This window comes from Sciurus vulgaris (genome assembly GCF_902686455.1).
Source record: "Sciurus vulgaris genome assembly, chromosome: 1".
In the NCBI taxonomy this organism is placed as follows: domain Eukaryota; kingdom Metazoa; phylum Chordata; class Mammalia; order Rodentia; family Sciuridae; genus Sciurus; species Sciurus vulgaris.
In genome coordinates, this window is record NC_136461.1 from 104439075 (window position 1) to 104453500 (window position 14426).

At 42.5% G+C, this 14426-nt stretch overlaps 1 protein-coding gene across 1 annotated transcript in view; it reads right to left on the reverse strand.

Moving 5' to 3' along the window:
• Window positions 1–14426, reverse strand: part of CASQ2 (calsequestrin 2) — a 61295-nt gene that overhangs the window by 34886 nt on the left and 11983 nt on the right. The window contains exons 2-3 of the mRNA XM_079117311.1: window positions 4501–4585; window positions 1506–1606 (exon numbers count right to left, since the gene is read on the reverse strand). Of these exons, the coding sequence (XP_078973437.1) occupies window positions 1506–1606; window positions 4501–4585 (186 nt within the window). The remainder of the gene's footprint in view (window positions 1–1505; window positions 1607–4500; window positions 4586–14426) is intronic.

Here is a 14426-nt window from a genome sequence, read left to right on the forward strand (position 1 = left end):
GGAAAAAGCTTATTCCTTCTGTCTGACTGAGACTTGGCCCCATTTGATCATCTTCCCATCTCCCCACCCCCACTGGGTCTCTGGCAATCACTATGCTACTGTCTGTTTCTTTTTAGTTCAATCGCTTTCAATTCCACATGTAAGTAAGAACATGCAATATTTTCTTTCTGGGTCTGGCTCCTTTCACTCAGCATAATGTTCTCCAGTTCCGTCCATATTGTTGCAAATAACGAATTCTCTTTTTCTAAAGCTAGATAGTACGTTATTGTGTAGATGCACTATTTTCTTCATCTATTCATTGGTTGATGGACACATGGGTTCATTCCATCACTTCACTTGCCACTTATTGATTCATGAATGGACCTGTGGCCTACTTCTGGCCAATGAGGCTCTGTGAAAGTTTGGGATTCTTAAGAGAACAATGGGAAGCCAGAATTGGGGTTTTTCTTTCATTGGCTATGAATGAGGAAACATGATGCATCAGCTCCTGATTCCGGCCACCTTATAATTAACTTGTGAACAGTCAACTGAAGACCAAGGCCAGATTCTGAAAGCAGAATCATCTGTAACTTACAGACATAGAGCTCGGATTGGATAATGTCTAAATCTGCCCTAATTCTGGCTTTCTACCTATGTTGGTCAATCACATTATTTATTGTTTGAAGCAGGTACAGTCTCATTTCCAAAGCTGCAGGGGCAGGGGGCACCATGGTGGTCCAGAGTTATTATGATACTTTTCTCAACATTTTTCAGGGCTTGTAGGTGTGAGTCAACAAGATGGTAGAGAGAGAACAGGTCAGATGTGAGTTGTAGATTGTAGACAGGCAACAATAAACCACAGGGTACCAGCTTGTAGACAAGGAATGATCAGAATGAACAGAGGTTCAACAGTAGGTCCTTTATCTTGCAGAACTTGTGTTCCAAAGCATTAAGCTCCACAGCTGGTATTGAAAATGTGAGTTTATCTATGAGTAAAATTTTTTATAGTATTTGCTCCTGTTTCTCTGAACTCATAGATCTGAGGGTGTAGTACCTCCATAGTTGAGAGTGAGTGTGATTTGGGGGGCTCCTTACCACTCCCTCCCTCTCCTTGATGCTGCTCTCAGGAAACTCAGGGCAACTCCACCTTTTGGTCACTCTCTCTCCTAGTGACAGGTTTTCCCACTCTCTCCCATAATCCCCAGCTCCACCTCAGCAGCACTGGAGCATAGCTGAGGGAATTTCAGTGGATGTCAATGTCTAACAGGTAAGAAAACTCTCATGTTATTACTGAATGGTCCCAATTTGTGACCCTTTGATCACTAATCAACAGTTTCTAGGGTGACTTAAGGACCAGCAACCCAGTAAAAGTAGTTAGCACTGGGATGTAATTGTTCCTTAGTTTTTTTTTGTGTGTGTGAAGTCTGAAAAACCTGTCTTATCACCATCTTTTCTGTTCTTCTGGCTTTTCCTCTATATTTGAGCCCAAACAACTCCATGCAGGACCACTGTGCATAAATGCTTACATCCAGAAGAAACTCCACCAAGACATCAGCTGCAAACTCGCCATCAAACTCAATTGTGCGATCACCCTTGAGAATGTAGAGACTTCCTTCTTCATTGAAACCTGGAAGAAACAAAGAGGCCCAAGAATAAGGTCATTCTAAGGTAGAAAGAGTCACCATATTGGACCTGAGTAGCAGCAGGGTCAGGATTAGTGGAACTAGCATTAACCCAAGGACCAGTCCCCTCAAAACAACACTTCTTAAAGGCTCTCAAAGTGGGCATATAATTTGAAATAGCCAAGAACTAATAATTTCATCTGGATTTTAACTTAAAAGAAAAATTTATTCTTCAACCCACCAGTACTTTTCAAAAAAACACTGCTGATACCACATCATTTTCCTTATCAGAAAGTTTTAACACCCACTACCCACCTGACTCTTTATCCTGGTGTTCAAATTCCCTCTACCATGGTGCCAACCCTCCATTGGCTATACCCATACTTCTTTGAGAATTGCTCGCTGGCCCCTTGTGCCACTCCCTTTGCATCCTGCCCACATGCTGAAATGGCAGGCAATGTAAAGGAAGAGAAGAGTCCCAGAGCACAATTCTATACATTTAGGTTCTCCATGCTCCCCAAGCCAGGAATGACCTCCACTGTGCCACCCTCTACCCCATCCTCATTACCTCCTTCTGTTCTCAGCTTAGGATTCATTTTTCCTAAGAACATCACTGAGCTCATGCTGTTATCGATCTTCCCTCAGTTCTGTTTGCAGGTACTCACTCTAACAGGTTCTCTGAGGATAGGGCCATTGTCTTCTTGTTATCCCAATGCTTTGTACACATTGGCTGGCACCCCCTAAATGTATGTGGTCAGCCTGCATTCCTATTCTAGCTGAAATGCACATCTTCCTTACTCCATTGATAGATTAAGCAAGGACAGCTCTGCATCTTCTTTGCTACCCTCCAGGGCCCTTGGTGTAATGTTGTGTACTTCAACAAATGCTTGTTGGAAAACTGCATTTCCCGCTCCCCATTGATGGTAAATAGATAAGGCTGGTATTTGTTCCAATGGCAAGACATCCTTAATTCCTTAGATTGTTTCCAAATTCTCTATTAGCTGGAGAATGCTTTCTCCAAGTGAACTTTTCAGTACAGGAAGGCTGTACTGCTGCCTACCTGAGGAACCCACATCAGAGAGCACTGTTCATAAATCAAAAGGAGCAATGTGCTAGGTATCCTGGAGGCTGGCAAGAGCTGATCTTGAAAGGGGGAATATCAGTTAGTGTCCTGCCAATGTTGTATTTGAAAGAATGTTCAGTAAATCTAATTAGAATAAAATTCCAGCAGTCTACAAAAGTACTTAGAACAAGTTGGGCAAGGATTCATAAGAAGAGACCAGCAAAAGACATGACGGGGCTTGCATGTCTAAGTAAAAATTTTTTTTTTTTTTTTTCCTGAGCAAAACCAATTAAGAAGTGATAACCCTACAGCCTGTCAGAGACCAGATAAGGCCAATGGAAGAGTGGCTGGGGATGAAAGGGCATGCTCACAAAATGTGACCACATCCTGTGGATCCCAAGGATCAAACAGTCAGAAGGAATCTCCTGCAATTCCCCAAGGTGAGCTCTTTTTAAAAATTTGTACTTATTCTTTATATAGTTATCATAATGCTGGGGATCAAACCCAGGGCCTTATCCATGCTAGGCAAGTGCTCTGAGCTACCTTCCAGTCCTTCCTAGCTGAGCCTGGAGAACAGTTTACTTAGACATACCAAGTCCCATCATGCCTTTGCTGTTTTTTTTTTTTTTTTCCTTACAAATTCTTGCCCAGCTTGTTCTAACTGAATTCATAGATTCCTAGAACACTTGCATTTTCTTCTAACTAAATTTATGGAAAATTCTCCCAAGTACAAAATACTCATTAAAACAATGGCAAGGGAGACAACTAGGACTCAGTAGGCTACCAGGGGAGGAGAAGAATTTGTTAAATTGATTTTGATTCTAGGAAAAGAGTTCAATGTATTTTGCTCCCATACTCAAGGAGAAAAAAACTAATCCTTAATATTTTTCCAGGGAGATATCCTATGCATTCTTAATAAATCATTATCATTTTATAGGCCTGAGTTCTTCCTTGTGTCTAACCTAGTTTCCCATAATTTAAAAATTATCTAGAAAATAAAATAGAAAATGATTGCTTGTGATTTTCTAGGATAATGAACTTTGATGTACCTGAACCACCACGAAGCTATTTTTTTTTTTTCTTTCTGTGCTTACTACTCCAAATCCAATTAACCTTTCTTCAAAGGTCCTGTTTTATAACCTCCTGCTATTTTTTTAATAGCCATTCTTCACTGGTCATGCAGAAAATGCCAAACGGGCAGTACATGTGTGAGGCTGTTTGGAAACAGTTACCTCTATCCTCTCTCCTTGGAATTGTAGAGTAAGAATCTTAAAGGGCACTTGCACTTAAGCATGACATATTGACATGAGAGATTACAGCTTCCACCTTGTAGTCACTTAACCATACCTCCCCTAAATCCTCCTCCTCATCCTTGGTGATAATGTCCAGCTGGGGCTTACCCTTACATTTAAAAACCCCTGGGGCCCTGGAGTCACAGCCATCAATACTATCTTTTGCTGACTGTTTTAGCAAGAGGCAAGGAGATGTAGTGATGGAAGAAGAGAGTGTAGCTTTCTCCAAGAGAAAGAGGAGAAGCTTTTCGGCTGTTTTAGGGGCTAGAAATAAAGGCTTGAGTCTTTACGGTAAGTTTCTAAACCAGAAACCCTCTGTTGTACTGATACAAAGATGCATTAAATGATTAATGTGATGACATTTTGTTTAGACCTAGATTTATATTTATGAGACTCTTCCCCAACCCAAGACTAAGGTTTGCAAGATCATTTTACATGTATTTAAAAATAGTCCCATTAGCATATAAGGATAAATGCAACTGTACTTTTTTTTTTTATAAGACACCTTTGTCTCTTCCTAATATATCTAAAAAATCACACTTACCCAGTTTCTTGGCAAGCTTGGCTTCTTTCTTGGCATCCACCATCACAAAGCCTATATCTTTATGTTCCAAGACCTGGGCCACAAGCTGAAGGGACAAATAGGAGGATAAGTGGGCTGAGGGAAGAGAGAGTGTAGAAAATACCACAGGATAATACTTCAGTGTTTTGTCAGGAGAGTTTTTCTTCATACTTCTGCTATTCTGACCTATTCAAGCAGCAGCGAAGGAACTCTGTACTTGTCCCTAAGTTGATGAGTCAGCAAAATGTTAAGAATAAAAGGCAGAAATTTTGAGGAACAGACCTATGACATAATATCTGAAAGAATATCACCACCATCAGACACACTTTTGTGTCATCCAGTAGATAAATTTTGAATTGAAAGAGAGGAGAATCAGAAATAAAGCTGAGAGTATGTGAACACCCATGGATAGCTGAGCTTCCCCAGCTGCCAAATGAACCCAGAGAGGGGGATCATTAACCCCAAAGGTGAGGAGGTGCAGCAGTAAACTAGATTGACAGAGGGCTGAAAACTGTTCTGGGTGGACACCAGCATAAAGGATGACACCAAATGCAAGACTGGCATGGAGCTAAGCTTCCTGACACTTACATATGAGTAACATGGGAGACACAATAGACCGGGATCTAATTCTTGCCATCTAACTAAAAGGGGGTTTGAAATAGAAATGGGGTGAAGTTACCAGAGAGATCAAGAAATACTAATGCTACTCTTCTTTTTTGGGGGGAGGATGGTGTTGTGTTTGGGATTGAATGAGGATCTTGATACTACTTTTCAAAAGTTAAGCTTAAAAACTCATTGATTAATATGCAGTTGTGCTGGGTATGGTAGTGCAAGTCTGTAATCCCAGTGGCTCGGGAGGTTGAGGCAGAAGGATTTTGAGTTCAAAACTAGCCTCAGCAAAAGTGAGGCATTAAGCAACTCAGTGAGACCCTGTCTCTAAATAAAATACAGAAGAGGACTGGGGTTGGGGCTCAGTGGTCAAGTGTCCCTGAGTTCAATCCCTGGTACATAAAAAAAAAAAAAAAAAAAAAAAAAAAAAAACTTTGCAGTTTAAGAAATAATGCAGAGAGAGCTCTCATTCATTTTATCCAGTTTTCCCCAATAGTAAGATCTTACAAAACTGAGGTATGATTACACAACTTGGATATGGACATGGATACAATGAAGATATAGAATATTTCCATCACCATCTCTGTTGTCCTTTATGTTCCTATCCACTGGTTCCTGCCCTATCTCCTTTTTAGTCCCTGGAAACCACTAATTAATCTGTTCTCCACTTCTATAATTTTGTCATTTCAAAAATGCTATGTAAATTAAATTATATAGCATATAACTTAAAGGGACTGTCTCCTTTCACTCAACATAATTATCTAGAGATTCATATTGCTGCATGTATCAACATGTTGCTGCTGAGAATTCCATGGTATATATGCACATTTTGTTTGATCATTCATCCACTGTAGCTGGTCTGAGTTGTTTCCAGTTATTGGTTATTATGAATAGAGTGGAAACAAATATTAGTGTGTAGGTTTTTGATTAAATACTAGTTTTAAGTTCTCTGGGTAAATGTCTAGGACTATATAGCCTGGGTTGTTTGGTAGTTTCATGTCTAGTTTTTACTGGAACTCTCAGATTGCTTTCCAGAGTTCTAATCTCATGAGCAATGCATGAGTGATTCTGCTTTCTCCACATCCTTGGAAGCATGTTGTGGTGTCACTATTTTTTATATTAGTCATTCTGATAGGTATGTAGTGATTTTTCATTGTGGTTATAATTTACATTTTTCTAATAGCTTTTGATTTTTAACATTCTTTCCATATGCTTATTCACCTTCTGTATGCTGTCTTCTCTGAAATACCTATTCATGTTTTTTGCCCATTTTTGTATTGGGTTGTTTTTTGCATGTTTTTAGAGTTCTTAAATATTTGCTCCTTTTCCCCCCTGATATGTGGTCTATAAATGTTTTCTCCCACTCTTCAGCTTGTCTTTTTATCTTCTTAACCAGGATCTTTCACAGAAAGTTTTCAACTCTGATGCATTTTGATCTAGCAATTTTTCCATTTGTAGGTTGGGTCTTCGATGTTCTTGTTTTCTCTATGTATTGACTCTGGGATGACAACTCACTGTCTACGTCCCTCTACTTTCTGTTCTGTGGCTGCTTTTTCATTCCCTCTTCATTCCTATGTCTTCTTTCATTGTGCCTGGTACCTCCTCCCTTGAGTTTCCTTAGGTCTTTCCTTACCTATCTGTGCTTCCCTCCCTCACCTTGTCATCTGCCCCCCACTCTTTTTCTTTGTCTCTGGCTCCTAACCATTCCCCCTTCTCTAAGGTTAAGGATGCATGGCAGAGCACAAAGAAGCACTCTGAAGAGTGCTCTCATGACAGGATGGAGGAGTGGAGGGGCAGTGAACAAATGACATTCCCTGTCTCTTAGGCAGTTTTCTCTTCTGTCCTGGATTTTGGTTGGGATCACAAAAGTTTAGTATGAAAGGGATCTTGTCAGTGTTCTTGTAATGCCTAAACCAGCCAGTCTTTTGTAAAGTCCCTTGACTTTAGTCTGTTGCATTGAATCTATCAGACAAAATTATTTTAATGCCTGGTTTTCAATGTAAGCCACTCTGTCCTATTTAGTGCTGTCAGAATCTCAATTTAAATGTTTCCTTGTCTATCGTTCAAAGTCAATAATTATGAGACTTAAAGGTCTTTTGCTACAGTAGGTTTTCCTACTTCTAGAGCATGAGCCTCTGACAGGGGTTCTTAAACTTCACTGTGTGTAAGAATCAGCTGGGGAACTGGTTAATAGGAGCTGCTGGGCCTCAACCCCAGAACTGGGGTGGGGCCCAGGAATTCACATTTGTATCAACCACACTACCACACCCCATGATTCCAATGCATCAGATCTCAAACCACACTCTGGAAAACAGCTATAAATGGTTGTCATTTCATCCAAAAGGGATGTGACATAGTGTTCTTCTAAGTGTGGGTCCACATTGGCTCTTTTGGCCTCTCTACTTTTGGTGCAGTAGAATAGTGGTAATAATAGGAAGAATGACAAGCAAGAAAGAAAATAAATTAACTCTAAGAATTCAACAAAGAATCAAATTCAGACCTCCCCTAGGTCCATACCATCCACATTGTGTTTATGTGTAGGTAAATACAAATGTGTACAGTTGCTGGCAGCAACTGCTACACATACAGAATGTGGTCTTCATGTTGATACTTCCTGTGACTTCTGAGGGTATAAGAGTGAGAGGTGCCATCTCAGATTAACTCAGTTCTCTTCTCTTGATTTCCTGGCTAACTAAGCCCAGCAAATCACTGTCGGGTGCTATATGGAGTAGGCAATTAGAGAGAGTCAGCAGGCCACATCAGCTGAGACCTGCCTGCCTCTTCCTCAGCACTCTTATGCACACACCCTCCAGTACCTCTGGTCACTCTCACCTCCCACCCTGACTAGGTCCAAAGCCTGTTCATCTGCACTCATCATCACTGCCATCAACCCAGCAACTGTACAGTGCCTTGAGACTGGGTGTGGAGAGTGACTGTGGTACAAGCCTGGGGCCTTCTGAGGTTCCTCAGGACCAGGAGCCCCTGCTGGCCTATTTGTGTCTCTCATTTGACTTGGCCTCGCCTTCATCCTACTCCAGCCATAATTCTCCTGTTTAACCTCTTCTCTTTTCTCCTGCAATCCAGTCTCACTATACTCAGGTCACTACCAGTCCTGACCACCCTTGGCTGCAAAGCACAACTCTAAGCTCATCTTTCACCTCATTCTCCTTTCTGGAATTTCAATATCCCATCACAGGGACAGCACTTTAGCACCTAATTTGTAATCATTAGTGTTGGGTGTAAGTCCCTACTGTATTGTGACTCTTTCCACCCTGGGAGAGAAACTCTGCTTTGTGCTTCTTTTGTATCTTGCACAGTTCCCTGGAGACACTCAGCATACTTGTGGATGAATGGGTGAGTTGAGCTGAGTGCTTCACAAGTTCAAGGGACTTGTCAGCCAAAGGGGCAAGAAGCAATTGTCACCAGACACAGAAGAGTTACTCTTCATATGTGAGGAGAAGCAAAGGTAGAGACAATGTTTCCTAAATGCTCAGAAACCTGGAATACTTTCCAAACACAATTGCAATTTTCTTCTGTTAACTTGCAATCATTCCTCTGCTGGTTTTGTTTATTTGGCCTGTTGGTTACTTCTCAGTCTTGCTTGATGGGTTCAGCCTAGAGAATGGGCTTGTGTACTGGTTGGTAATATGCAGCCCCTAGTCATTGGCACAGTGTTTACTCCTTCCAGAAACATGAAGATTTGTTTTAACCACTGATGATTCTATTAAGTACAAAAAGAACTTTTTACAAAGTTCTACATAAATAACATGCATCACAATAGTAAAGAAGAGGTTGTTTATAATATATCCTTACTCTCTTTTATATTGTATTCTACAGGTATTTATTGCACTTCTGTAATGATTATATCATCTTTAAATGAATGGCCCATGGATCCCAATGGTTAATAGCACAGGGCTCCATATCAGAGACCTGGCTTCTTGACTTGGTTAAAAGCCTGTACTGAACCTTCACTGTCAATTTTCAACAATGATGGTATCTATTTCATTGGACTCTTTTGAAGACAAACAAGATAATACATGTGAAGTGATCAGCACTGCTCTTGACATGAAGTAAGTGCTCAACGAATGCTACATTTCCTTTTAATATTATGGCAACTGGATAAGGTTCTGGATCTTGTGCCAATTCAAAAATACCAAAGCCTAAATTATCAGAATAGAAAGAGAGCAACAATCATCAATTGGGTATCTACTATGTTCCAGGTAGTATGCAAAACAAAAATGTGTAAGGTGTAAGATGCATGTCAGCCAAGAGGATCTTATGATTTTAAGAGGGAGGACGGTAAGGCACCGGGACAGAAAATAAGGGCTATGAAGACGTAACAGAGATGGTAGGCAGGAAGGTCAAATCACACAGGGCCTAGTGGGCTGTGATAAGTACTGTGGATTTGATTTCCACGCACTCAAGATGGATCTAAAATCCCCCCAAATGCCCTGCCTGATTGGCCTGACTGCTGCACAAGCTCACTGGGGGCCCCTCTGTGTCTTACTTACTACACTCTTCTTGAACTCCTCAAAACTTGGGACTCTTTCCTGCCTCTAGTCTTTGCATGGGATCACCTCATTCAGCTGTGCTCCCAAGCCCTAGGTCTCATCACAGGCTCAGCTGCCTACAAGGGGACAACTTGTCCCAAATTCACACAAAGTCACAAAAACACACTGTGTTTTCACATATGCCCTTCACTCTATCTAGAATACTTCTGCTCCCCTCCCATTTCCTCAACTCCAACTATCCTTGAAGTCCACAATTAAGCATCAGCTCCCCGAAAGCATTCATTCCCATCTTCAATAGGGAGCTCTTTTTAGCCCTGTCAGTGGCACCCTGGGCTTTCCCTCTACAGCTCTTTCTTAGTTTGTAAGTACATAGTCATTGCCATGATTACTGCCTATCAACTGTCCCTGATGCAGCCTGTGAGCTGTACATCCATATCTGTCTTTCTCTCCAGGCTAGTACCTAGGATAGTATTAGAATGGAGTATGTTTCAAAAAAAAATAGTATCTTGAATGAATGAATGAATAAAAAGGGAAGTTTCATGGAAGAGCTGAGGTCAGTAAGATCATGAAAATGGAGTGGTTGGACAGGTAGAGGGGTGCAGCAAGGGCATCCCAGGAAGAAGAAAGGGCATAAGCAAAGGTTTGAGGAGGGACTATGCAGGGGGCCATAGGAGAACAGGCTGACTGATTCAGGTGGAGCAACTCAACTTTAGCAGAATATATTTGGGGGAACCAAAAGGAGTCCTGTGTTTAAGACATATAGGAAAAAGCATAAGGACTTTGAATATTAGAACTGGGAGTTCTGATGTGGGAGTTGCCTGATTAGAAGAACAAAATGACTAATTTGAGCTACAGGAAGGTATGTCTAAGGACACAGACCAGACAAAGAGAAAGGGAGTGGGAAGGAAGATGGCCATTTGGGGGGATGATGCTGTGGACTGAGCAGGAGATGGCTCTGGTCTCAGACGACGCCAGAGGAAGTGAGAAGTAACGGGAGCAGATAATGCTACAAGTTGTGAGTCAGTCAGACCTGGTAGGTCTTTCTTGACTTTGGAGAGAGAAGGGATGTAGAACAAAGGGGAGGAGAATATAAGATGATGTCAGGGTCCCTAACCAGGAAATGGAGTAAAGGACAAACGGTGACAACAGGAAGGCATGATAGAACTAGGGGCCAGTTTCTCAGTGTGGATTCAGATGCCATGAGTTCATGGTCAAAGAAGTCCAGCCAAGAGCTGGGGTGCCAGCTGGGGCTCAGCGGGGGAGAACCCAGACAAAGTTGTGGAAGTAAGAGCTGGAGGCTTGAGGGTGGTGACCTCTTTGGAAAGCAAGTGCATGAGAAAGCCACAGGATCGAGGGATCGCCACCTTGGAGGGAAATACATGAAAAAGAGCCTGCCCTGGATGGAGCAAGAGAGGAGCTTTGAGGAAACTGGAGGAAGAAGAGATTGCCATGCCCCATGAGTCCAAAGTCATGGAGGAGCCAGTGGCCTTGTCACATGTTGCAGGCAGTCAAGGAGCCGTGGGACACCTGTGAGGTCTCTCCTTTCAGGACTGATAAGTCACGGGTGACCTTGTAGAGAAGAGCTGGGACAGAAGCCAAAGCACTGGGAGCTAAGCAGTCAAGTGGGTGGCAAGGACAGGCTAGAGCAGGAGCGGATCACTTGTTCAAGAAGTCTGCCCATGAAAGGAGGGGGAAACACACACAGCTGGGAGAGGGGCACAGTCCCTGTGCTGCCTGACTGTCCCCTGGGCCTCAGAGAACAGCACATCCAATATGCCAGTGTCTTCCAAGTCCAGTCCCTTCATGGAATGCATCAGCCTTAATCCAGGGAGAGAGAGAAAGAATCCAGGGAGAAAGAAAGTCACATTTGTACCACTTGCCAGGAACTGCCTTTGTGGAAGAGAAAGACTAATTTCTCTCCTGGTGAGAGAGAGAGATGGAGTAGCAAAGAAAAAGGAGGATGTCCCTTATTAAAGGGAGGTGGGTGGGGATTACTTTCTGCAGGATCAAGAATCTGGGGAGAAAAAAAATCAAGAACTGAAGTGCCTGAGGGGAAATATCACATATCTCTGCTCAAAGTGAATGTCCCTCAGGCCAGTCATTAAAAATACTCTGGCTGCAATCGCTCTTTCCATGTAAGCCAAATGGTTGTTTTTACCCACTGTCCCTGATACCATCTGGCAACATGTCAAACTATTCAACAACTGTGTGCCCTCTTCTGAAACCAGAGAGCTGACGTTTATCTCCCGTAATCTCCTGTCACTTTCGGCTGCCCTCACATTGGACCTGGGCTATGTATAGCTAGCTGGGCAGTTGGCAAGTGATATGTCCGTGAGGAGTCTGGTTGAGGGAAGAGAGAAGCTATTTTGTGAGAATCAAGTTTATTGGGGTTTCCTGGGGGTGGAATGGGTGGCCCCTCAAAGAGCCTTGAGGGAGAAGGAGGCCATTGTTTCTATTAGCATTTTTGGGACCATTACTTTGACCAGCGCCTAGGAAGGGACCTGAGTGCTGATGCTGTGTGCTTATTGCACCCACCAGAAAGAGAGGCAGCAAAACAGCAATAATAGAAATAGAATTTGTTGGGTGTTAACGGTACTAGCAACTGCTCCAACTACCTTCCATGAATTATCTTTTTGGAGTTTCACAAAATTTTCCTGGTTTGCAGATGAGGAAATAGAGCCACAGAGGTTAATCAACTTGCCCAGGGCCCACGGAGCACTTACCCAGCCTGGGATTCCAACCTGACACTCTGGCCCCAGCATCCAGGCCTCAGAACCACAGTCTATTCTGTGTGAGGTCTCAAAGTGTCCTGCCCGAAATCCTTCCTCTCCTCCTTATCAGCTATGAGACTGAATAGGTTATAATTTCTCTGGCCTTCAATTTCTAATCTTTATGGAAAAGAAAAAAGGAAAAAGAAAGAAAGAATTCTAATTCTTGCATGAGTAACATGTATGCAAGTGTTTAGTGAATATTTATTACATATAAATTAACTGCAGGGCCAATTCCATTTTGCTAAGTCTATGGTCCTCAAACACGAATGCATGTCAGTATTTCCAGGAGGGAAGACTGGTGACAACCAAGAGTGGCCCACTTGAGTGGTTCTGATTCAGTAGGTCCTGGACAGAACCCAAGTGAATGTATTTTTGATCAGGTCCCAGGTGTTGGATGCGGCTGGCCCTGGGTCCACATGCTCTACTCTCTCAACATGCAATCATAACTTTTTCTTGTGTAGCATTTTGTGATGTCCAAACACAGACTGTCCCTGGAGGCCAGGGGTTTTGTTTTGACTTTTAATTTTATGCTAACAATATTGTTGCATGAGATTTTTAAAAATTATTTTGACCCCAAGACTACCAAAAACAAAACAAAACACCTAAGATAATGTTTTGGACTGGGGGCGTAGCTCAGTGGCAGAGCATTTGCCTCTCATGAGCAAGGCCCTGGGTTCAATCCTCAATACTGCAAAGACAAAAAATAAATAAATAAAATTTAAGGATGAATTTGACTGACATGGGGATATTGCATGCCCTTTTCCAATTTTTCTCAACAGAGGTCTGTGCTCCAAAGCATTTGACATGCAGTCCAGCAGTCTGAGTCCTGACATGCCCTGGAAGCCCCCTCTCAGCTCTTCCTAGGAAGGGGTCCCACATCACATTTAGTACTTTTCTGGAGCCAGTGAGAACTCATCCTTTTTTAAATTAAGTTTTCATAAGTTGGTCTCTTTGTTTATTAAAAGGGAGGTGGGGTGCGTCCTTTATTCATGGAGGAAACTCCTAAATGTAAAATAATGGCCAGGTGAAGAAATCCTCAACTTTTCTCTCCCATGGTGCACATTGAAAAGTGGAAGAGGGGCCTGTTACTGCTTGACTGAATTTTGTGAAATGTTTGCTGGTGTTTGTTATTAGCATCAACTAATGCCAACAGACATCATGGATAACTAACTTGCACAGAGAGCTGTAGGATTCAGGTGCTCACCACACAACCATGATAAGTTCAAGAGCATCAAAACTGTGACGTCACTTTACGCATGCCATATGCCTCTTATCTAAGATGTTCCAGGAGGAAGGAATGTATTGTGGTTTATATTTTACAAAACAAAACAAACAACAACAAACACAGTCTTGGGGAGTTAAGTGCCATGCCTGCAGCCACATGGCCAGGACAAGGACTCAGACCAAGGAACCTCTAAACGTTAAAGCCTGGTCTTCTTCCAGTGCTGGGTGCTGTCACTGATTGTGATTTATATGTTGTGATCACTTTTTCCTGAATACAGGAAATGCTCTCATTTCCTTTATTGATAATTTGGGGGATTTTGGTCAAGTTAACTAATGGTTTGATATCCTGAGCCAGAGTAGCTGCAGTCAGTGTGAGGCAGAGGTAGGTGAGCGTGTAAGGACCGACCTGTTGGCTTGCCTGGCCCGCCCAGCACATAGCAGATGGAGAGGAGAGGCCTGCCTGGCTTGGGGCACCCAGCAGCAGGAGGGAGCTCCTGGAACCAGACACCTCGGGCACACAGAAGCGGCTCTGGCCTGCTTGCCCACAGCATCGCAAGATGGCACGCTGGCCATCTTCCCATGTGGCTGTCCAAACAGAAACTGCTGTCTGGGTAATTCTGGTTTACTACATTCAGTTCATAAACTAAAGAAGTCTCAGAGGCTTCTTTAGACAGGCTCGGTACTTCAGGGGAATGGTTTTCAAGGTGGAACAAGTCATTTTAGATAAGCACTAAGTGTAACTGACAATTACACAAAAATTACACTCCTCACTAGCCTATAAAGCACACATGGC